Source organism: Mesoplodon bidens, assembly GCF_964165515.1.
Source record: "Mesoplodon bidens genome assembly, chromosome: 1".
NCBI classification, from domain to species: Eukaryota; Metazoa; Chordata; class Mammalia; order Artiodactyla; family Ziphiidae; genus Mesoplodon; species Mesoplodon bidens.
Window position 1 is genome coordinate 41362665 of NC_138176.1, and position 24629 is coordinate 41387293.

Sequence of the window (24629 nt, forward strand, 5' to 3'; positions counted from 1 at the left end):
AGGGGGAATAGAGTGAAATGGGAGGCACAACCAAAGGTAAAGGTCAGACTTGGAGAAAATAATTGAGTTACGTGTTAAGTAACCAGTTCCATCTTGTAGGTGAATTCCCACATGGCTAGGGGTATGCACATTTCAAACTGCTACTAAATAAGTTCAAATGAGATTGTTCAATCCTGGTTCAATTCAGTCATAGTGTATAAGGAACCTGCCTTTATCTGTGGATAATTAGGCAAAGGAAGCACATTTTTAAAAGGCAGCATCTTGAATATTTTCTGTAACTGTAATATCAAGCATACTAATTCAATAACTTAGTTGTAATTTCAGATTGTAATATTATTTTCAATTTTAATAAGACAAAACTTTAGCTGCTATGATTTAATTATTTTCTGCCAACACCACGGTGCTGTTATGCATTATTTATTAAGTGCCACCAATTTCGTTTTTGTTTCACACAACTATACGCAGCTTGTCTTTTTTCTTCCTAAAGACTTAAAAAGCTAAAAGAGATATTAGATAAATCAACTAGTTGTAGAATGGTGCCATATTTTGAGGAACTAAGTTGGGGGATGGGGGCAGCGTGTCTTGGGAATGGTTTAAAAAAGAAATAGACCTGACTGAGAGTTTAAGTGAAAAGTTGGTCTTCATTGCTGAAAGAAGGAATGATTCTTTAGAGGGATGATGGTAAGAGATCCTCAAAGATAAACTGAGGCATATTAAAAATTTTAAGAGTTTACTTGAACAAAAATTGATTTGTATTGGGCAGCATCCCATCTAGCAGATAGAAAGGAGCTCTGAGAAGCTGTACAAAATGAAAGACTTTTATAGCCAGACAGAAGCTGGAGCAAAGAAGTTATACTAGGCAAAAAAAGCAGGTTGGTTAGTGCAAGGTTACTTTTCATTAGGGAATAGCAGGGGTCTATCAGGCAGATCACCTAATTCGAGCTGATCAGGTGATTCTTGACTGGCTGGTTAAGATTCCATGTCGGTGAGAGCTGAAACTGTAAGTTAAGTCTCAGTTTGGTGACACAAGGCTTAGCATAAGCAACTCCCTTTTGGACCTGTTGTATTGTGTTTAACAGAGCAAGAAGGATGTTGCAGTGATGTCCACTAGAACCTTCTGAAAGGACGGAAATATTCTGCACTGTTCAATGTGGTCACAACATGTAGCATTTGATATGTGGCTAGTGCAACTGAGGAAATAACATTTAAATTTTATTTATTTTTACTTATATTTAAATTGCCCAGGTGGCAAATGGCTACCATATTGGAGAGCACAGCACAAAGAAAACACAATGTTCTTGGAAAAGAGGAAAAGGAGATTGAAAACAATTTTTGTTCATCATTATGGGGATAATCCATAAATCAGAATGTTTGCAATTCAAACTTTGTCATAATCATCACAGATGAAAATGGCCATATTTTTCTTCCTAGTGATTCATTTTAATAGTGTGTTTGTGGAAATTATGGTTATAAAAATTAGCCTTTGATAATTATAAATACAGCTTGTCAAAGGTAACTGTGACGATTATATGATCAGGAAAAACTTGTTTTTTACATACTCTGGTTTATAAAACTTGGTATAATATGTTATGTGTCACCTTTAGGTTAAACCTAACAAAAAACAGTGCAGCAGATTTAGTCACAGGAGACATCTCATCATGTAGTTAATTTGTAGAAAAATTTCATTTTTTCAATTTGAATGAACAGATGGCCTATTCATTAAAATTCAAAAGTAGATAATTACTTGATTCCAGTATTTTTAGCAAAAGGACATTTTATAGCATTATGTTAGGAGAAGACTTGTAGGTCTTAAAATGCTTTGTGTGGCTGGACACATAATTCTCCACTGTCTACAACTGTCTGCCATGCTAACTGAATAAGACATTTAAAAATAGAATTGTAGGTCTTCTTCAACACTAAAACACTCACTTGAAAAAAAAAATTGCTCATCTCTCTAAAGAAAAAATCTTCACATTAACCCTGAAACCCTGCCCAAACATTCAGCAAATGCTTATCTATCATTTTTGTGCTGGACACTTGAAATTAGGATATACATTTGAAAAGATTGCCCCTGCCCTTAAGAAGTAGAGTCCAATGGTAAATGTTCATTGATTTGTGTCCTGGGTTTTCCTTCAACTGAGTAGCAGTCTGCAATTTTTTCTCATTTAAGTAGTTCAATAAAAGTGAATATTTAGTAATTCATAACAGAATATTCATATGTTTAATAGTTCTGTCTGGTAAATCTGCTATAGAAGGTGCCAGTTTGCTGTGCAATGATGCTCATGCTGATTTTTTTTTCTTTTCTTACCACCCAAAGTCAGTATTTTTTTTTCCCCAGAAGTGTTCCTCCTGTTCCTACATATAAAAAATGAGAGAGAAGTAACTTTTGCATAATTTCCCTCATTCTTAGGAAGCTTGGAATAAAGTTGCTTCTTCATTACTCAGGCTTTCCTCACCTAGGAATTCTTGGTCTCTTTCTTTACTACTTAGGTCTTGGCTATCTCCCTCTACATGGACTTTTATTATATTCTGTTCCAAATATTTTTGGAATAATTTCGTAACTTTTTTTTCTAACTTCTGAAGTGCATTAGTTTCCACAAAACACTTTAAGGTTTCTACAAACTGTCGTAAGGTTTAAGAATGTAAGTTTACATCTTTCCCATGAATCAAATTATGTATAGGAAATTTGCCACCTTGAATTTTAAAAGGAAACAACTGTCCTCATCCATTAGATTTGATCTTCATTCCAGGGTTTGCTCTTTTATTTAGTTTTGGCTTGACATATTTTCTTCATTTGGGCCTTACACTTTGGAAAGGATAACACCTTCACCATAGGCATTTTCTTAGGTCCATCTTGACAATCTTATCGTAAAATCAAAGAGAATAAGAAATAAATTTCTGGGCTTCCCTGGTGGTGCAGTGGTTGAGAGTCCACCTGCCGAGGCAGGGAACACGGGTTCGTGCCCCGGTCCAGGAGGATCCCACATGCTGTGGAGCGGCTGGGCCTGTGAGCCATGTCTGCTGAGCCTGCGTGTCCAGAGCCTGTGCTCCGCAAAGGGGGAGGCCACAACAGTGAGAGGCCCAGTACCACAAAAAAAAAAAAAAAAGAAAAGAAATACATTTCTATGCATGTGCCTTCCTAACATACCTGCTGTCAGCAGTAGTTTTTCATTTGAAATGCAAACTTTTTCCCTATATGACTGTTACACAAGGACCCACTCACAATAAAGGGAGAAGCTTTGCCCAGAATAAAGTACTACCTGTCTGCAAGCCCTTTTTCAGAATCCTTAGGGCCAGATGTTTCAGAATTCATAATTTTTCATACTTTAGAAAAGTAATATTGTACATGTAGTATATATTATATAGTACCCCCAGTTGGGGAGGGGGCAGCACCTATAATCAAACACATTCGTATTTCTGCAGCAAAATGTATAAGTGTACATTTAGGTCAAATAAAGACTATAAATAGCCTCACATTAGTTCAAAACCTTACCGGTTTTGAAGACAAATAAGAATACAACTTTAGGATTTAGAGAGCAGATAAAGAACTGGGCACCTGATAGTAACTATCACTCCCACCCCACTTGTGTCACTCTCTCAATGACTATGAATATTCATTTGACCAACAGAACTAAGCCATTTGGGATCTGCACATAAGGAATTCCATGAAGAACCATCAGTAAGACCTAGAATCCCTGTAGGTTCAGTTCTGATCAGTTCTCAGGAGATATACAAAAGAGTTCTCCTAATGGCCAACACAAAACTCCAGGTAATCAAATCCTGAACTGTTATTTTTGATACGTTAACTCTTTGCTATTCTGCATCCTATTTTCTTAACCTTATCTCTCTCCTTTTATTTCACAATTGACTGATCCATTATTTCCATTTTTCTCTGTCTGCAACTTTTCTCCAACTTTTTCTTTCTTTACCTATACCTTCTCTAATAAAACATTCATATCCTGTCTACCCCATAAATAGATATAATACATAAGGCTTGAATTTTTGCCTAACAAAGTTATAACTCAGTCCATAGCTCCATTTCTCTTCTGGCACATAACCACAAAACTTAAGATTATAGCTGGCTCCTTGTTAACTTGGATAGGTAATCATTGTTCAACTCAGGATCTAATGTCTTTGAGGGTATCACATATTTATCCTGGGCACAGAGAGGGACTAGAAAATGTTTCTTGCCTATGGAAAGCATGGAATCTTTCAACAAGTTGACATTTACGTTTTCTCTTCCAGTAGCGATTTTTGTTTGTTCTATGGTCTGTGCCTCTAGATGTATCTCACTACAAGTATGGATTATCTCTGGGGGCTTTTCATCTGTCCCTGCTTTTAATTCTTTTTGATACTGTTATGGTAACCCACATAAAAGAGAGAGTATTACTTTCTTCCAAAATTCAACCAAGTTCATTCTTAGGACTGTTGACTGTATTTTCTACCTGTAGAGCTGGAAAAGCTGATCCTTATTCATTTATCAAATAGATTCATTGAATGCCAGATTGTAATACTTTTTCATAGCAAGTGAACAACAATAAAAACAACTCAGACCTGTCTCTATGCCATTATCTTCTTCATGTATTAAAAGCATATATCTCTGGCTGATATATACCAAAGACTTTTTTTTTGGAAAATAGAAATCCTTATTAGTGGATTTTAAACTACCTTCTCTAATGTAAATAGCAATAATACATTGATTTTTATTTGGGAAAATATTTCCCAAGACTTTTTTAAGCTTTCCACTCATCAAAAGCCTGCTTGTTGTAGCAACTAAATTTCAGTTCTGGTCAAACTTGCATACTGGCCAAGAAGGGGTTAAATAGCCCTATGCCTTTAGTGTTTTCTCATTTCTACAGGGTGGTATTAGCACAGGAAATGTCTTCTGATTTTTGCTGTGCTTTGTAATGAATAAAATATGTGGGAAATGTGAAGAACTTATGTAAGCTCTTTGTCTTGGTCTCACTGAAAAGCTTTAATTTTATTCTTACTTTATAATCTTGGAGATGTCAACAGGCCCCATGCCATCTTTCATGACTTTATACTTTCCCAATAGAGACCATGGACTTCAAAGCTTGTTAGGCGAGCATTAAAAATAAAGGCCCAGGGCTAGTGAACTTTAACATTATTTTTCCCTGTGAAGCTGCAGTGATATACAAGGCAGAGTGTTTTCTTAGTGTTCAAGCATAATTTAAAATCATACTGTGCCAAAAGTCTTCTATATTATATTTGTATTCTGAGTCCTAGTAGGTTAGATACCAGAGTGTTCTTATATTATTTGGGTATATTCTTATATCCCAGTTTTTATGTAAAAACTGTCTATTAGCCAGTAGTACAGCATCAGTTAACATCTATTTCAGAATCTTCACAACATAAAACACAACAACTTTTCCTTTGGATCTGTTGGTAATCATTACCCTGTCTTGAGGCAGAGTGCAAATTCCTTTTATTTACTTCTCTGGGATGTGGGTGTGTGGGAGAGAGTTTATAAAAGGAAAGGAAACTAGTTGCTCAAAAGAAAACTCCTTGTCTGTTCTTCATGTGATTCAATGGATGAACTAAAATCTAGGAAAACTGAAATATGGACACTAATATCATTTAGGGGTACTTCAATTCAGAACATAAATTACTTAGGACATTTGTAGATAGGGAAAAATTATTCATGGACAGTGCTAAGTCATTAGGAATAATATTTTTGTGTGAATTAGTTTCTTTAATTGCTGCTCAAGATTAGGTAGAACTTCACATCCTTTTAAATATTTTAAACCTTTTGGGTTTCTTTATAAAAGTTCCTCAGTAATAGAATAGAAGGGTGATTAACAAAAATGTGACAAAAGTGTTTTTCTAATATCCAAGATAAAGCCTCTGTTTCTGTGGTTTCCATTTAAGCAGTATGTCTAGTATGCTTTCCTTTATCTTATTGGATTTGTGCTGGTAGAGCCAACACTCCCCATTTCCTAACTATGTCCAAAGACATATTAATAAAATAACTCTCTAAGGTGAGAGGTACACCAGATGTCCAGGGGGTCAATTGACTTTAGTTGACAAACAGTGAGATGGAATCCATAATGTTAGACTTTAATAAGTACTCCAGCCAGCAAGGATAGTGTTTGTTTTGTTTTGTCTTTTAATCTACTTTGTCTTTTCTATCTCATGCAAATTCTGGGCCATCAATGATAGTTATTAATACCATAGTAAGATTCTATGAGGAATCTAGAAGATTAAGAACCTTTGGCTAATTGAATAATCTTTTTCTGTACTGTGTACCTCTGCAGAAGTCTGATATCTAGAGACCTCATTTCAAAATATTCTAAAGTGCATATAATTGGCTACTCTAGATTACCAAGGAAACAAAGTACATAAAAAATAACATAAATAATAAAACTTTGTGATTCATTAATACATGAGTATTTTTAACACATTAAATGATATCTAACAATGTATCTATTAACTGCCATGTGTTTGAAAGTGTGAAAAGCAAAAACAATTTTTAAGATTTCTGCAATAACTGTCATATAATAAAATGTAATTTTTATTGATGACACTGTCACGAGTACTGTTAAGCTAATATGGTTTGTTACTGTGGAAATGCTACATTTTAATCAGAGGTTAGTAAAAATAAAGAATATATATATATATTAAATCTCCATATTCCCAGACATCCCCCCCGCCCATCCTGAATTCTATTAGGCTAAGAACCTTTGAGCTAGACCATGAAGTTTGAATAAGAGATTGACAGAGATGAAGATTCAGTGTCAGGTTTATCTAGGGAAGATCCCAGTTTGTGGGAAGACTGGATATACAGCGCTAGGAATTTGATTTTCTTTTTTTTCTTTTTTGCGGTACACAGGCCTCTCACTGCTGTGGCCTCTTCCGTTGCCGAACACAGGCTCCGGACGCGCAGGCTCAGCGGCCATGGCTCACAGGCCCAGCTGCTCCCTGGCATGTGGGATCTTCCCGGACTGGGGCACAAACCCGTGTCCCCTGCATCAGCAGGCGGACTCTCAACCACTGCGCCACCAGGGAAGCCCAGGAATTTGATTTTTAACTCCACAAAAACTACTGAGAATTTCTGAGCAGAGGGATATTTTATCAGAACAGTAATCAAGGAAAATGATTCTATAATCTTTGCTGTTTAGTTTGGTGACAGAGAATCCAGAAAAGGAGCTATATGTCACTTGTGAACAAAAACTTAGGAAAGACTTTTAGTGAAGAAACAAATATAATTGGGTGGATTAACTGTGCTTACAGTAAGAAGTATTTGTAGTTATTGGTCGCATGACTGAATGATGATTTTGGCGTCGTTAGTCATACAGTGAAGTTGGGAAGGGATTGATGGTAATTTGGGAAGGAAAATGAGGTCATGCATGATGAGAAATGTTGGTGTGAGTGTCCTAAAGGAGAAGAGGAAGATTATTTGAAAAAGATTGAGAGGCCAAATCATCTCATTCTTAAACATTCTCCTAAAGGATAATAAGATACTATGAGTGACATTAATGGCCAATCTTATAATTGAGCAATTATTATGTGCCTGTGCTAAGTCCTTGTTCTTTTATAATTTACATTCCATACAATTTACTAATTTAAGATATAATTCAGTGGCTTTTAGTATATTCAGAATGTGTACATCCATCACCACAGTCAAATTTAGAACATTTTCATTATTGTAAAAGAAACCCTGTACCCCTATGCCATCATACTGCAATCCTATATCTCTCCCAGCCCTAGGCAACTAGTCATCTACTTTCTGTTCCCATAAATTTGCCTATTCTGGACATTGCATATAAATGGAACCAGACTTGGGTCCACTTGCCTACTGCACAGCAAAACCAATCTACAGACACCAGGTTGTGGTGAAGGAAAGTACAGCATTTATTGCAGGACACAAAGCAAGGAGAATGGGTAGCTAATGCTCAAAAGACACAAGCTCCCTGATAGCAATATTTGGGGTGAGGGCTGCAGGGTGCATGGCTCTCTTCTGATGGTTGGTGGTGAGCTAACAGGGTGATGTTTTGGGAATCTTAATCATCAACCTTTTGCTTCCAACTCATCTGGGGTCTATGTGCTCATGGTTAGCATCCTCTGCATGGGTGGATGTCTTAGTTTCTTCGGGACAACTCAAAGTTTTGCATCAGATTGTTATGTATATCCCTTGAGGAGGAACTACAACTCTGTTTAGTTGCTGAACTGTCATTTAAGCTATCATTACTTTTCTTGTTTGACTGCTTTTCCTTTGTTTCTGTATACCCTCACTTTCCTATTTATTAACTGCTTGAGTTTGATCTTTGGAACTAAGGGAAGGTCTAGGAGACTAAAGCCTTTTTCTACAAACAAGAAGTGGGGAACATGGAGGGGCTTTTGTACCTAGGAGGACCCCACAGGGTCCTGCTTGGCTTCAATAATGTGTGGTCCTTGTGACTTGTTTCTTCCACTTAGCATGTTTTCAAGGGTGATTCATATTGTAGCCTGAATCAATACTTCATTCCTTATTATGGCTCAACAGAATTCCACATTTTGTTTATCCATTTATCAACTGATGAAGCTCTCTTTCTGCATGACTTTAATCTGCCATTTCCCCTGACTGCCAGGTAGAGGGGTGTTTGGTAGTTTTCTTCCACCCTCAGTTTAACTTGTTAAAATATTATACTGGATCCACCTTATTTTGTTCTCAGTGGCACATGAGGACAAAGTTCATCTTCTTTGTGTGGGGAATAACTTTCAAACCAACTCTTCTCACTCCCACCTGTTCCAGGCCATTTGAACAACTGCTTTTGAGAGTAAGTTCGAGAAGGCATTCTTTTTAATCTTTTTATAGCTGTTCAGAGTATTTTGCAGGATATGTGGTTATTCTTTGTTTTTGCTTCTGTTTTGTTTTCTGTCTGCTTTTTAAAAATGTGAAGGTAGATAAGTGCTTGCTCTATGCTCTGGAGAATCCTAACTACTTTAAAGGGGAAAGAAATACAAATGTCACATCAAGTATAATCTAAGCTATGAAATAAAAATACACATTGTGAGAAATGTACTGCTGGGTAAAATAAGTTACAGTGCAGAAATACTTTTACTAAGTAGAGTGGGAGGTTGACATTTTTAATTATAATTAACCATTGAACAAGCACAAGTTAATCCGAGTAAAATTTATAGTTGTCCCTCCCATATCTGTGAATTCAACCAACCACAGACCGTATAGTGATACTGAAAACTTGACCTCTGTGCGCCGGTGCCAGTCAAATCTCAGAGACAGAGTTTTGAATGAAGTAGAAAAGAATAGCTTTATTGTTTTGCCAGGCAAAGGGGGACACAGTGGTCTCCCATCTTCGAAAACTGTGTGTCCCAACCTGGGAGGATTTCTTAAGGAGCTTTATTGCAATGCTTCAAGGACAGGGTTGCTGATCAGATTAGGGTGTGTGTAGAGCCTGCACTCCTTTAATCTGGTCTCAGGTAATCTCTAGATGAGCTTCTCTGGTTCCTTTGATCTGGCCTTAGTTGGTCTTCTCTGGAATGAAGAATGTAACTCCATATGTTGGGGGGTTCAGTTCTGTAAAGAGCTCAAAGATATTGTTATGTGTATCCCTTGAGGTGGAACCAGGACCCTGCCCCAAGGCTGCACTGTTGTTTCTTGGCTGCTCTTCCCTTGTCTCTGCATCCACTGATTTCCCTTATTAGCAACTGTTTGAATCTCCCTTTTGGACTCAGGGAAGGTTATGGAGGCTGGAGTCTGTTCCCTACAAACAAGAAATGGGGGACATAGAAAGGCTTCCATGCCCAGGAGCCCCACAGGGTCCTGCTCAGTTTCAATAGTACTGTAGTATTTACTATTAAAAAATATTGGCATCTAAGTGGACCCATGCATTTCAAACCCGAGTTGCTCAAGGGTCAACCGTACTATTTTTTCTCCTCCTGGACTACATAGGCAATATAATTTAAATGAAATCTTAAAGCTTTCCCACAAGTGTGATCACAGCAGTGTGTCATTTTCACTTACATTCCCATGTATTCACTCATGAGAATTTACTAATCTCCTCCTATTTACAACCAGACACTGCAGGGTTACATGATTGGCCCTTCAATTAGTTTAGTGTATACTAACGTGTAGAAAGCTTCATCGCACACCAAACTCTTTCACATAAGTTTCACATACTAATCCTGTGAAGCAGGTAGCTATTATTCCCATCGCACTGATGGAGAAACTGAGTGCCTAAATGTCTGACATTTCAAGAGCAGTGAAACCAGAATATTAGCTTAGAACTTCTGATTTCAAAACTCTTCCTTCTTCTGCCTCATAAGAGCCATTACAAAGGTGTCAAGTGAACTTGGATAAAGAAGACGTAATCTCTGATTGAAGCAAAAACATCTTGTTCACAGTGGATTCTTTTCTAACCTTTCTAGTCTTAGGTGAAATTGGATTAAGCACCCATTTGACATCCTGTGAAAAGACTGGTGTCCTCCCCTAAAATATCTGCCAATTACTGAGTCCTTAGTTTTTTATAATTATGTAATTTACATAGTTACTCCAAGATTTCCTGCTTTCCAACTTCGCATTATCACTCATTCTTCATTTCCTTGCCTCTCTGTTTATTGATGTATCCAAGCAATGGATCTTTCCTCAAGCTTTTATCTTCCTCCAAGCCCTTCACACAGGAAATTCGTGTGAAGCAGATTAATTTGGAGAGAAATGTAGGACATTAATTCTGGCAACAACTAACTGAATATTGTACATTAGAGATCCCTCCTACTAAAAGCCTTCTAGCCTCCTCAACATGAAGCTTTCCTGCAGGCCCGTCTCGCTGAAATCTCCAGCTTGTTGCTCATCTTTTTCTTTTCCTTGCCCCTGCTCATTTATCACTCTCCTCCTTCCCACTCCTAAATTTTATGAACCAAGACCTTGGACCCTGCCTCTCGCTCCTTAAAACTGCCTGTCAAAGTATTTTTTCTTTTAAAAAGAAAAAAGAGAATTTCCTCAGGAACTATTTTTAACCTACATATTTTTTGTCTGGCCACATGCATTACCTAATTATCAAAACCTATTAAATAAGTTATTGTTATACCAAATCTGTAGTGAGGTAATGGAAGCATAGAGAGTTAAATAACTTATCCAAGGTCTCCAAGCCAATCAGTGGTAGAGCCAGGACCTGATATTCTCAAGTATGCCTGGAAAAAGGCTGTCATTCTAACATCAGGATATTCTTATAAGTCTTCCTTCAAAAATTTTTCATAATCACTTCTATTTCAGGTGACACCTGCTGGGGAAAATTATTCAGTAAAGTAGCTTTGTGTCTTTATTCTAATTCTATCCTAATCTAGTGGCAACATGGATTACTTAAATATTACAACCCAGTATTAACCTATTTTTAGCTTGCAATTTACATCTAGAAGAGATTTTTTTTTAAAGTGGAAGTCAAAATTGTCCCTTTAAATGTAGAGTGTTTTGTATACACATGGACATAGTTGACTCCAGGGCTTCCAACTTTGGCACTACTTACATTTTGGGCTGAATAATGCTTGGTTGTGTGGGCTGCCTTGTGCATTGTAGGATGTTTAGCAGTGTTCCTCTACCCTCCAGATGCCAGCAGAACCTCCCTAGTTTCAAAACCTCCCTAGAACCAAAAATGTCTCCAGACATTGCCAAATATCCCCTGGAATTAAAACTGCCCCCAGTTGAGAACCATCATGTTATATCAAAAACTCTCCCAAGGGACTTTCCTGGTGGTTCATTGGTTAAGAATCCACCTGCCAATGCAGAGGACACAGGTTCGAGCCCTGGTCCAGGAAGATCCCACATGCCATGGAGCAGCTAAGCCTGTGTGCCATAACTACTGAGCCTGTGCTCTAAAGCCCATGAACCACAACTACTGAGCCCACATGCCACAACTACTGAAGCCCGCGCACCTAGAGCCCATGCTCCGCAACAAGAGAAGCCACTGTAATGAGAAGCCTGTGCACCGCAACGAAGAGTAGCCCCCACTTGCCACAACTAGAGAAAGCCCGCAAGCAGCAATGAAGACCCAATGCAGCCATAAAAAAATGAATGAATGAATGAATGAATTTATTTATTAAAAAAAAAACTCCCAAACTTAATATTAAAACATAACAAAGACAAAAATCATATGATGAGTGCCCACAAGTCTGACAGTGATAATAGTACTTGTCATTTGCCTGTCTCTAAGTAACTACAGACAGGGCCATTCATTGTTTAGGCTAATTGAGGTGCTTATGTATCATAGAAATAATAGAGCAAAAATGCATTATACATGGCTAAAATTAAGCTTAATAAACTTGAGACAAATTATCTGTTCAACTCTGATTATTCAGGGAATGATCCTTTCCTTTCCTATGTGTGAATATCTCTTCTCTGGCCTGTCTTTACCTTTCTTCATCACTAGAAATTGAAATTAGTCCACAGATATTTATTTAGTGCCTTTTGAATACTTTGAAGTGCTAGAATTTCAAAACATAATGTGTAGAAAGATTATAGAATCATGATATTTGTGAAATCCTTCCAGAGTCTTGTTCACGTCATGTCAATGGTTGAGCCATCTACAATAGGTTTAGTAAATTCTTACTCCTTAAGTATCCTCAAGGACAGAAGTGCTGCAATGTAAGTTGCTCATTCCAGACTTTCACTCTGATGGTTCAGATGATATTCTGTATCCAAATTGCTTACATTTCAGTCTGTTTCCTCATGTAGGTTTCCTCTGTGGATATGTATGCCCTAAGACCTTGGAGTTAGAAACCAAAACAAAAAGTGAAATTCAAGTATATTGATGTGTATGTTAACCTAGCTCTCTCTCTTTCTCTTTCTCTTTTTTTTCATAAGTGAGATTTTTAGTTCTAGATGCCTCATTTATGTTTTTGATTTTATTTCATATTCAATATGTATTATAATCTATTGTAATTTAGTACAAAGAAATATTGTATCAAGTATATTTATAGCAGTCATGACCAGAAGGGAAATCAGATGTGCCTAATTGAAGGAGAAGAAACAAAATTCTTCACTCATGTGGCTTGAACCTTAACTAGCCTCTTATACCTCAGATTCTGTTTCATTCCATTTGGATGATTTTGTGCTTCTAGTAAGAATTATTACTGTGATAATATCAAAGAAGTGACTTCTCTGAATGGAAAGCTTGGTTCCATCTAAAGTATTATAAGGACCTGATGGTTAAAGAAACTATGAAAGCACAAATAGTTTAGGGAAGAAAAACCTATGGTCTCTATCTCTCTCTCTCTGTCTTTGTCTGTCTCCATCTCTCTCCTTCTCTTATCGCTAATCTGTAATGAGAAACTGGTAAACCAAAAAAAAAAAACAAAAACAAAAAACACTAAAGCAAACTTAGGAAGAAAACACGTAATACTAAATACTAAAACAGGGCAATTTTTCACAGGCTTTTATTCAATGGCCAAAAAATGATTTTTCAATCAAAATTAACACTTCATTTAAGGAGCAGGAGTTTAGATCCAGAGATACCATATCCTTTTGGACTTGAAATCAAACTTAAATAGAGAACTGATAAGGTGCTGACACACTGCCCTTCTTTAATTCAAGAACAAACTTTCATCTCATAGTGAGACAGTCTTTTTCCTTATACTGGCTTAAAGAAGACATATATAAATGACTGACAAGAAGTATTCTTAAGGAACACTGTCTAAGAATATAGTGTGTGTCCCTGGCAATGAGATGGCTTTTCCCTTTAGTTAGCCCATAGTAGCCTTATTATTTTCTACTTGCTTCCCAGATGACAGTAACCCCCATCTAAGATGACCCTACAAGGCAAGTTCAATATAATAGTATTGTTAATCCATTGAGAAAGCAGAGAGTAAATCCTAAAATTTCTCATCACATGGAAAAAAAATTTTTTGTGTTTATATGAAATGATGGATGTTAACTAAATTTATTGTAGTAATCATTTCACAATATATGTAAGTCAAGTTATTATGCTATAGACCTTAAACCTACATGCAGTGTTCTGTCAATTACATCTAAATAAAACTAAAAAGGAAAAAAACAAGATACATAAGTAACCTCATCTCCTAGAGAAAATGTATATATGCTGGTCACAGCACAGCTCAACCACCACAATGTTGAATGTTCCTACTGAATCTAGGAGCTACGGAAACCCTCATGAGAGAATACATAATGTAAAAGCTGTGGTCTCAAACCTACAAAATCATGAATGTATTAGAGAATGAAAGGGATGGAAGGTCTTGTCTAGATCAGACCTTTGATAAAACAACTGTCTCCCTTTAAAGACCAATCAAGTTGTCTTGAATGTTCCAACCAGGATTGTTGGAACTAAGCACAGAGTGTTCATAATTAGGTTATTGCCAACCATTCTTTCTCAGCCTGCCAGTAGTAAATCTCTAAACTGATTTGCCTTATCATGTAAGTCCTATGGTACAAAACCACAAGTTAGTGAAAAACCCATGAAGATAAACAAAGCCAGGAGATTCTGGGTCTCCTTGTAAATTCAATGTCTTCTTTTATTTATAGGACCTACTGATTCTTATAAAAGATAGATGAAAGTATGGATGCTTTATTATGGATCTCTTAACACTTAGCATTTCCCAAAAGTGGTACATAAATAGTGATACCAAAGAGCAACAGGTAGGTTGATTATTGCTCAAAATGGCAAAATATAGTACTTATGACTCAGCCCATTGCAGATCATAAATGGGCATGTGGTACCAGAAGTAGAAAAAAAAATACAGTCAAGTTACTGTGATATAGCTTTCAATTATTCATGCTAATGGCAGGAGTGATAAAAAGAGCCAAATGAAACTATAAATAACTCTTACATTTTATCTTAGCCAGCATTCCAACATCTCTCGCACAAATAACTTTAGCAGTTTAGCAAAGTTCAAATAAAAATGATTTGAATGTTTCTTTCCTTTCCTGGTAGAGATAGGGCATAGTAAAAATAACACCAGTATAGTATCACATTAAAAAAAATCAGGGCTTCCCTGGTGGCGCAGTGGTTGGGCGTCCGCCTGCTGATGCAGGGAACACGGGTTCGTGCCCCGGTCCGGGAAGATCCCACATGCCGCAGAGCGGCTGGGCCCATGAGCCATGGCCACTGAGCCTGTGCGTCCGGAGCCTGTGCTCTGCAATGGGAGAGGCCACGACAGTGAGAGGCCCGCGTACTGCAAAAAAATAAAAAAAATAAAAAATGAGTAAAAAGAGCAGAAGTAGAAGACATAAATTAACCACATTTTGGATTATTAGGAGTTCCTCAAGTATGTTTTAATAGCCTCTTGTTGCTGTTGAGTTTAGCCAGGGAAAATCATGGAAAAAGTCTAGAACTCTACTAGGATGTTTGAAAATGTCCTTCTGCTATTCTTTAAAAAAAAGTCTTTGATTTGAAATCTAACCTATTTGAAAATCAAACTAAATTGAAGTATTAAGACAGTCATGAATAAATGCTAATGATTCTCTTCTGTTGTTTAAAGAAATAGAAATTAATCAAATCTGACCTAAGGTAAATTCATCAAAATATATTCCTAAAGTTAACAGCAAATTATAATTATATAAAAACCTCCAAGCTGGCCTGTTTCTACAGTGCTGTAAGCCTCTGCACAAGTGTGCTATATATTCGGCCTACTTGACTTTTTCCCTATTTGCTTCCCCATATCCCTGCCCTCACAACCCTCCCCTCACAACCCTCCCCTCACAACCAAAATTACCACACGTGGGCCTACCTACTTTCCATGCACATGGAGTCCATTTAAAACAAATCTTGTTTTTAGACACAGTGTGATAAAGGAGTATATATGAGGGGAGTGGCTTCAAGATGAATCTAATACTTTAAAGGAGGTTGATCAGGTGGGAATAAGAGCTGCTAGGTGTATGCAGTAAACTTTTGACTGTCTTGTTCTTAGTTTTCTTAAGTGAACCACTTAGTCCATACTTGGAAATCCTTCGTAAATGTATAATCACTTCTAATTTTGCTTCAAGGCTGGTGTGTGGCACAGTGAATGAGCTTAACCAAATACACATTTCACATCAATAACTCATCTTATTGGGCTCTTGGAAATGACAGCACTTCTAAATGTCTCTCAAAAAACTCTCATTAATGCCTTGTGTGTACCTTTCTTTCTTTTTAGTGCCCAGTTGATCTTGCCTCCCTAAATTACTCACTCCCCATCCCCACAGCAGGTATGAGGAAGGATAAGTGATCAAATTATGACTCAGGGTAACAATTTACAAACACTTTGTTTCTGTTTAACGTTTAGATCTTTCTGTTCATTAAAAAAAAGAAATACAGTGCTTTTTAGACCTTTCTCAACTATTATATGAGATCAGATCCCTTTCTTCCTTGGCTATTGTGAATATATTGAATCTGCAGTGTTTAACTTAATCTGGAAAATATTTTTGACATCCAACTTTCTATTTTTGTTTCAGCAAGTATTTGAAAAAAATTTTTTTGCTATTCTAATTAATATGGAATTCAATCTTCTGTTACCAACACTAATTATTCATATATATATCATCACTTATACCTATCTTTTCCAAAAATGTGAATTAATCTTGAGAAAATTAAGAAAATATCAGATCAGGAAAATGAGCTGTAACCAGAAGTGAGTGTTTGCACAAATTCAAAACCCCAGAGTCCTATACAATTATGCTGTGAACCTTCTAGAAGTCATATGAGAATGGGAAACATGAACAAGTTATAAGATGAACTGTCCATAAGTTAAAACAGATCAGTGTTATATGAGCATGGTTTTACAGAGAGGTAAGGGCCTCTAGGACCAAGTAGAGTGGTCACTGGGTGGAGGGACATTTACAGTTTCCCAGAGGGAGGAATCTCTGGATTTTATAAATTAGTTCTGATGTGATGGGTCCACAGATGCCTTTTAAGAAACCACTGAGCTAAAACAAGACTCCCAATGTCTGGCCTTTTTTTTTTTTTTAGCTTGGCTAGTGGTTAAGAAGACCTAACTCTGAAACTGTCCAGCAGGATTCTTAGCAGTGGTCTAATTCCTATGGATTCCTTTCCACTGAAGACTTTAAACCGTGGGACCCAAAGAGACAGCAAAGCAGACTTGTACAAAATGAGCTGTGTATGAAAGTTCTTTAGGCAATATTCATTCTGCTCTTAGTTCTAGTAATATAGTTAAAGCTAGAGCTTTAAGTCAAAAAAATTTTATAATGTGTGAGAAAATTGTTACTATGTTATTCGTGGGAACGTCCACCATAAGACTATAGTTGTTGAAGCAATACTACAACAAATGTTGGCTGGACATAGCCAAGTAGGAAGGAGTACAAAAATACTGCATTCTGCCAGGTAGATCAGTGTGAATTCTTGAGATTCTTCTTTCTTCTTTGGGTGTGATATTGATTAAAACCCCAAAGTTCTCTCCTCAGCCCCCCATAGGGAGAAAATCTGAAACAAAACCTTTCTCCATTTAAAAAACAAAAATGAAAAAATATTATCCTACATGGACCTTGATTAGCTTCTGTAATAGATGATGGAATATTGTGCTTCAGTGTAATCTAATAAGCCCTACCTACATTTAAATGGTAAGAAAGAAACATAATGCAAATAATACCAATAATAACAGGTAGTGTTTACTGAGATTTGCTATATGCCACCACTGTGCTAAGCACTGCACCTGCTTTATCTCATTTCATTTTATAAACTACGCAATAAGATAGGTACTTTGCTTTTATCATTTTATTAATGAAGAAACTGAGGCATAGAAAAATTAACATCTTGCCCAAGGACACAAGGCTAGTAAGGAACTGATAAGAGAACCAGAACTTAACTCCTGGTCTGACTTCAAATGATGTATAAATGTCTTAACTATGTTGTATTCTGAGCCTATCTTTCATTCTTGAGTGGCAGATGAAATTTCTAGAGGATTAGGCTTGCCATTGAGAGAAAGGGCTGGGTGGGGATGTCATGGGAGGAGTAACTGAAGCTTAAAAAAATATGAATTTCCTGGTCTGGTTTTGATGTACCTATCAAGAGAAAGTTTCCCTTCCTGAAGTCAAGAAGTAAGGCATGAAAAAGCTAGACATTTTAGTGGTCATACCTGCATAAAAGTATTTCCAAACTTTTAGGATTGTTGGATACATTCATTCCTAAATAGCTTCTTAACACACAGAGGAGGAACAGATACACAGTTCAAGAGTAGTGAGTAGATTTTGTCTGAAATTTACCCTAATTACTGCAGCATTCTCTCTCCATTGATACCATTCAGATGAAATAGTTTTCAGGGTAGAACAGTGCCCTCTGAAGGATTGATCTCGCATCAGTGGTACATGAATTCAGCTTTTTAAAAAGTTTTTTAATATATAAGATTTGATCTCAATAGGTATTTGAACAACCCTATAATTTTATAAATATTATTGCTTAGGTAAAACTGGATTGATTTTTAAAAAGGAGGGAATAAATGTAAAGCTAAAACTCCAAAAAGTTAAATATTACAGGAAGCACATAGCTAAAGTGATAATTATGGAGTCAATGCATGAAGACCTGACGTTTGGACAAACTTAGTAGCATTAGTTCCTTTCAATCACTAGCTACTGCCAAGCATTAGGTTTTCCTTCTGTAGACCGTGGCTAAGTTACTGGGAGGAATAATAGAGGGTAAGATTAAGTGTAGAATAGATTGTGTTGCCTTTTTATTTCTTCCCCCACTATGTTAGGTGATGGAATTTTTAGTGTACATAGCTATGACTTTTTAAAAAATGCATTTTTTTCATTTCCTTCATGAATAGCATTTCCTTACTTTCAGGCAACCATGTATACCCAGTGCACACTGTTTACCTAACTTTTTCCTTCTTTAGCACTTCATTTTCCAAATCCTTTGTGGAACATCAACAGTCCCAGTGTCTCTTTCTTTTTCCTCAACGCTTATAGTTTGGTTTCCTTACAGTCCATGTTGCAGGGCTGGGAAGCAGATGAAACAGTCTTGCCCAAGTCGGATAAGATGTTTAAAAATAAAAGATGCCATGAGCTGCAATTAAATAATGCTCTAGGATCAAAGTAATTTCCCTTTGCATAATAGTTACCTTACTCACATGAGAATTCCCGAGTATGAAGTGTGCTGTATAAAATGTACACACTCAATTTTTCTTTCAAATTCAAAATGACTTTAAAATTGGAATTACCAGAGTTTTCTAATATTGCATTTGGAATAATTTCACATGTTACCATTTTTATCTCTGTCTTTTTTTTGGTGTTTTCTTTTAGTCTCATCTCTAATCTTATCAGTGATTAATTTAGGAAAGGATATGGATTTCTTAACTTACATATTTTATTGAATTTCTTGCACTGCATCTTGAGGATGACTTTGTTTTAGTTGGTAGCTGCTTTGCATTTTTGAAAATGAGACTGGCCTTCCTCATCTCATCTTGGAAATGAAACAAATGAAATGAAGCATGAGAGAGAATCAAAAATGATGTGTTTTTCCTTCTTTTTAGATGGTAAGGTTGAAGTTACAAAAGAAGGTGTGAAGCTGTGCACGATGGGTCCAGGAAAAGTATTCGGGGAATTGGCTATTCTTTACAACTGTACCCGGACGGCGACCGTCAAGAGTAAGGCTGTTCTTTTTTCTTTCTTTTTTTTTTTTCAGATACTTTCAGTGTCTTTTCCGTAGACCTGCGAGGTGTTAACATGCCTCTCGATTTTAATCTTTGTAAAGATTAAAATAATCTATATTCTAATTATTGCTTTGCAATATAGTTGATATTTTCCTCCTAAAGGATGATTGTTAACATTGAGCTAAATTTTATTGCTGACTTATGAAAAGTATCCTTTAACCTAGAACTCATTAAATTAGGATTTACAAAATGATATAATTTTATAAATTAGAATTAAACAGAAGCAAGACTTTTCATTTTTCTGCCTTTAAAACCTCAGAATCATATTTAAGAAAATTTTACGTGTCTGTCTATTTTGGGTTGCATTCCCCACATAAATTTTACTTATTCATTCAGTAGTTTAGAAAAATTGAGGAGAAATGTCCTTCGTATCATTCAAACACTGAGTAAAATATCCTGAATCCTAGAACTGCGTCTGAGTATATTCTTGTCCTCAGCTGCTCATCAAGCTGTATATTACAGCATTTTTCTTTTCTACTGATTGAGCTTATTTTAAATCAAGGCGTTAAAGCAGCTTGTTTCCCTAATTTTACATGTATGTGTATATATGATTTCTCTAGCAACTTTTATTGCTTGGTAGAAGCAGCTGCAGTAGTTACAAGGGAAAGAAGTTTGTTTTAAATATTCCTTCTTCCTGAGTACAGGATGTAATGAGTGTATAACAAACAGAGCTGAATGCCAAAGCCAACAGTGGAAAGTCCATTGCATCTTCAGGCAGACGTGTATATTTCATGTTTGAAAAGTTCTTCTGACACATCCTGTGGATGATTGCAGTCACAAGTTACTTTGATTAGGTTGTGTCATTAAAACAATCCTGTTGGCAAAACGACAAATTGTTAATTAATCTTGTCTGGGTGTCACTGACTATTTTATAGATTGCTTTTTTTTTTCCTCTCAGAAGTATGGCATATGATTGACAATATGATATTAAAACTTGGGTTGTAAAGAACTCAAGAATGTGTGGCCAGCTAGAGTCACAGAAATTCTTATAGGTCTTGTTAGTGAATCACCTTTTTAGTCACTGAAATCACTGTAACATCAATGGCAGTTGGGGCCCTTATTAGATGAGTCTTTCTTGGCATTTGATTCTTGATCTCTGAGAACACAACTCTTTTGATTGATAGGCACTGCCATGTTTTTATTTCATGTGATTATTTAATTATATGACTCAAAGAATAATGAAGCCCGATGAACCATAAGAGATTCTGCCAGAACTTTAACTCACTTAAAAAGTACCTTAACTAGAAAAAAGAGCAGTGACAACTCCATTAAGTAAACAGATTTTACTATCATGCTTCATTTTCATGAGAAATATATTACTTTTAGGGCAAAAGGGAGCCATAATAGCACATTTGGATTAAAACAGGCTTTCTCTGTATTATGAATAAATTTTTAAGGTTTTAAAATATTTAAATTATAAAAATATTTCAGCCTTGTGTACTGCTCATTTAATCTAACTGAAACTACAAATTTTCCAAAGGCCAGCAAATGATAGTAACATGGTGCTTAATATTTTGGAATATTGAATTATTATTAAAGAAATACTTTAAATAAACTGAATCGAATATTTAAATTATATAGCAAAAGATTTTTTATAAGATGATTGCTTGGCTTCATGAAAGTCAGTTTTCTTATTAGGTTCTTATAAAATGCTGTTCATTTGCACTAGCCGCTGTTGTTCTCATGCTTGGTAAATTTAAATAGACATTATGCATCTGATTGAACAAGAAGGAACTGGCTGTTGAATGCAAATTATGATCCTAACTGTTTTGGGGTCAGAACATCCATCATGGAAGGGAATGAGTGATGGAGCATGTTCTTTAACACAGACTCAGATGTCTCATGAGTGTGTATGTGGTTGTGTGTGTTTATCGTGCCCAAAGATGTGGAGGTTGTATTCAGAAAAGAGTCTGTGGTTGATGGTGTACAAATACATCTCTGCATGTTTAGATGCAGAGGTTTTGTGCATGTGTAAGGAATAATATCTATTAACAACTTCTGAATGTTGTGTAAGACCTATAAGGTGTAAATAATGGTCATTTGTTTTCAGGATCTTTTGTGCTGTCTTCTATACTATCCAGGGAGATTGTACTTATGATTGATGATTATAGTTCTTAAATACTATTTTAAATTTGTTTAAATTATACTCTCAGGCTGATCACTTTATAATTTATAATTCTGATTAGATTCCATCATGGGTGTTAGTTTTACCGAATGACTACAGTGATGCTATCTTACTCTTAACATGTGATATTTTAAAATGTCCTTATTTGGCTTTTTAGATCCAGTCGTTTCTCAGAATTCAGGATTATGTTGAGTCTTGTCTATTTTTTCTTAAGCATTATTTTGCCAGTGATGACCACTTGGAGTAATTTTCAAAATGCATTCATCTACTTGGGTGTAATAGTCTAAGTCTGAGGTAATTGCCCTTCCTACTCAATAGCTTGTCTATCCACACCTTTTTTCTTTCTCACTTACCTGGCTTGTGACCCCCTTTCCCCCAAAATACCCACTTTCTTTCATGATTGAAAATGTTCATCCCTCTTTTCTTTCTCCCTAGATTAGCCTGAAAGCTGCCTAGCATTTTAATGTATTTTTAATTGCACAGTCATCACTGAATCCTAGGTGATATTCAAGAGCTCCTCAATGTACATGAGTCATTTCTTGTTCACAAGAGCACTTTTAAAAATTGTATCAGGCCTTAAATAAATACATTCCAGTGACTTCCTCTGATAACGAATGTGAACCTAACACCTATGGGTAGTCTTTTTTTAAAAAAAGGATATAAAAACCAGTTGTCTTATTTTTTTATATTGAGGTTTAATTGACATATAGCATTGTATTAGTTTCAGATAGGCATGATTCAATATTTGAATACATTGCAAAATGGTCACCACAATAAGTCTAGTTGATATCCATCACCATACATAGTTACAAAATTTCTTTTCTTGTGATTAGACCTTTTAAGATCTACTTTCTTAGAAACTTTTAAATATGCAACACAGTATTATTAACTCTAGGTACCATGAGTACATTACATCCCCAGGACTTATTTATTTTATAACTGGAAGTTTGTGCAGTTTGACCCCCTTCACTCATTCTACCCACTCCTCATGGCCCCCCTCCCCCCAAAACCTCTGGCAATCACCAATCTGTTCTCTGTATTTAAGAGCCAGAACTCTTTTTTTTTTTTAAAGATTCTACATATAAGTGAGATCACAATGGTATTTGTCTTTCTGTGTCTGACTTATTTCACTTATCATAATGCCCTCAATATCCATCCATGTTGTTACTAATGGCAGGATTTCCTTCTTCTTAATGGTTTAATAGTATTCCATTGTGTATATATACACCACATTTCCATTACTAATTCATTCATTGGTAGATATACCTGTCATTTCCGTATATTGTTTATTGTAGATAATGCTGAAATGAACATATGGGTACATGTATCTCTAAGAGTTAGTGTTTTTCAGAAAAATAGATCAGTTGAATAGGATAGAAAGCCCAGAGATAAGCCTACGCACATATGGTCACCTTATTTTTGATAAAGGAGGCAAGAATATACAATAGAGAAAAGACAGCCTCTTCAATAAGTGGTGCTGGAAAAACTGGACAGCTACATGTAAAAGAATGAAATTAGAACACTCCCTAACACCACACACAAAAGTAAACTCAAAATGGATTAAAGACCTAAATGTAAGGCCAGACACTATCAAACTCTTAGAGGAAAACATAGGCAGAACACTCTATGACATAAATCACAGAATGATCTCTTTTGGCCCACCTCCTAGAGAAATGGCAATAAAAACAAATGGGACCTAATGAAACTTAAAAGCTTTTGCACAGCAAAGGAAACCATAAACAAGACCAAAAGACAACCCTCAGAATAGGAGAAACTATTTGCAAGTGAAGCAACTGACAAAGGATTAATCTCCAAAATTTACAAGCAGCTCATGCAGCTCAATATCAAAAAAACAAAAAACCCAATCCAAAAATGGGCAGAAGACCTAAATAGACATTTCTCCAAAGAAGATATGCAGATTGCCATCAAACACATGAAAGGATGCTCAACATCACTAATCATTAGAGAAATGCAAATCAAAACTACAATGAGATATCATTTCACACCAGTCAGAATGGCCATCATCAAAAAATCTACAAACAATAAATGCTGGAGAAGGTGTGGAGAAAAGGGAACTCTCTTGCACTGTTGGTGGGAATGTAAATTGATACAGCCACTATGGAGAACAGTATGGAGGTTCCTTAAAAAACTAAAAATAGAACTACCATATGACCCAGCAATCCCACTACCAGGCAAATACCCTGAGAAAACCATAATTCAAAAAAAAATCATGTACCACAATGTTCATTGCAGCTCTATTTACAATAGTCAGGACATGGAAGCAACCTAAGTGTCCATTGACAGATGAATGGATAAAGAAGATGTGGCACGTATATACAATGGAATATTACTCAGCCATAAAAAGAAACGAAATTGAGTTATTTGTAGTGAGGTGGATGGACCTAGAGTCTGTCATACAGAGTGAAGTAAGTCAGAAAGAGAAAAACAAATATCATATGCTAACACATATATATGGAATCTAAAAGAAAAAAATGGTTCTGAAGAACGTAGGGGCAGGACAGGAATAAAGACACAGATGTAGAGAATGGACTTGAGGACATGGGGAGGGCGAAGGGTAAGCTGAGATGAAGCGAGACAGTGGCATGGACTTATGTACACTATGAAATGTAAAATAGATGGCTAGTGGGAAGTAGCCACAAAGCACAGGGAGATCAGCTCAGTGCTTTGTGACCACCTAGAGGGGTGGGATAGGGAGGGTGAGAGAGAGACGCAAGAGGGAAGAGATATGGGGATATATGTATATGTATAGCTGATTCACTTTGTTATAAAGCAGAAACTGACAGACCATTGTAAAACAATTATACTCCAATAAAGATGTTAAAGAAAAAAAAGAGTGTTTTATTTCTTTGAATAAGTATCCAGAAGTGGAATTGCTGGG

The 24629-nt window shown here is 36.2% G+C and overlaps 1 protein-coding gene across 2 annotated transcripts in view; it reads left to right on the forward strand.

Moving 5' to 3' along the window:
• Positions 1–24629, forward strand: part of PRKG1 (protein kinase cGMP-dependent 1) — a 1281256-nt gene that overhangs the window by 481713 nt on the left and 774914 nt on the right. For both annotated transcript variants that reach the window (XM_081245892.1, XM_081245891.1), the window contains exon 3: positions 19426–19539. In XM_081245892.1, coding sequence (XP_081102018.1) covers positions 19426–19539 — 114 coding nt within the window. The remainder of the gene's footprint in view (positions 1–19425; positions 19540–24629) is intronic.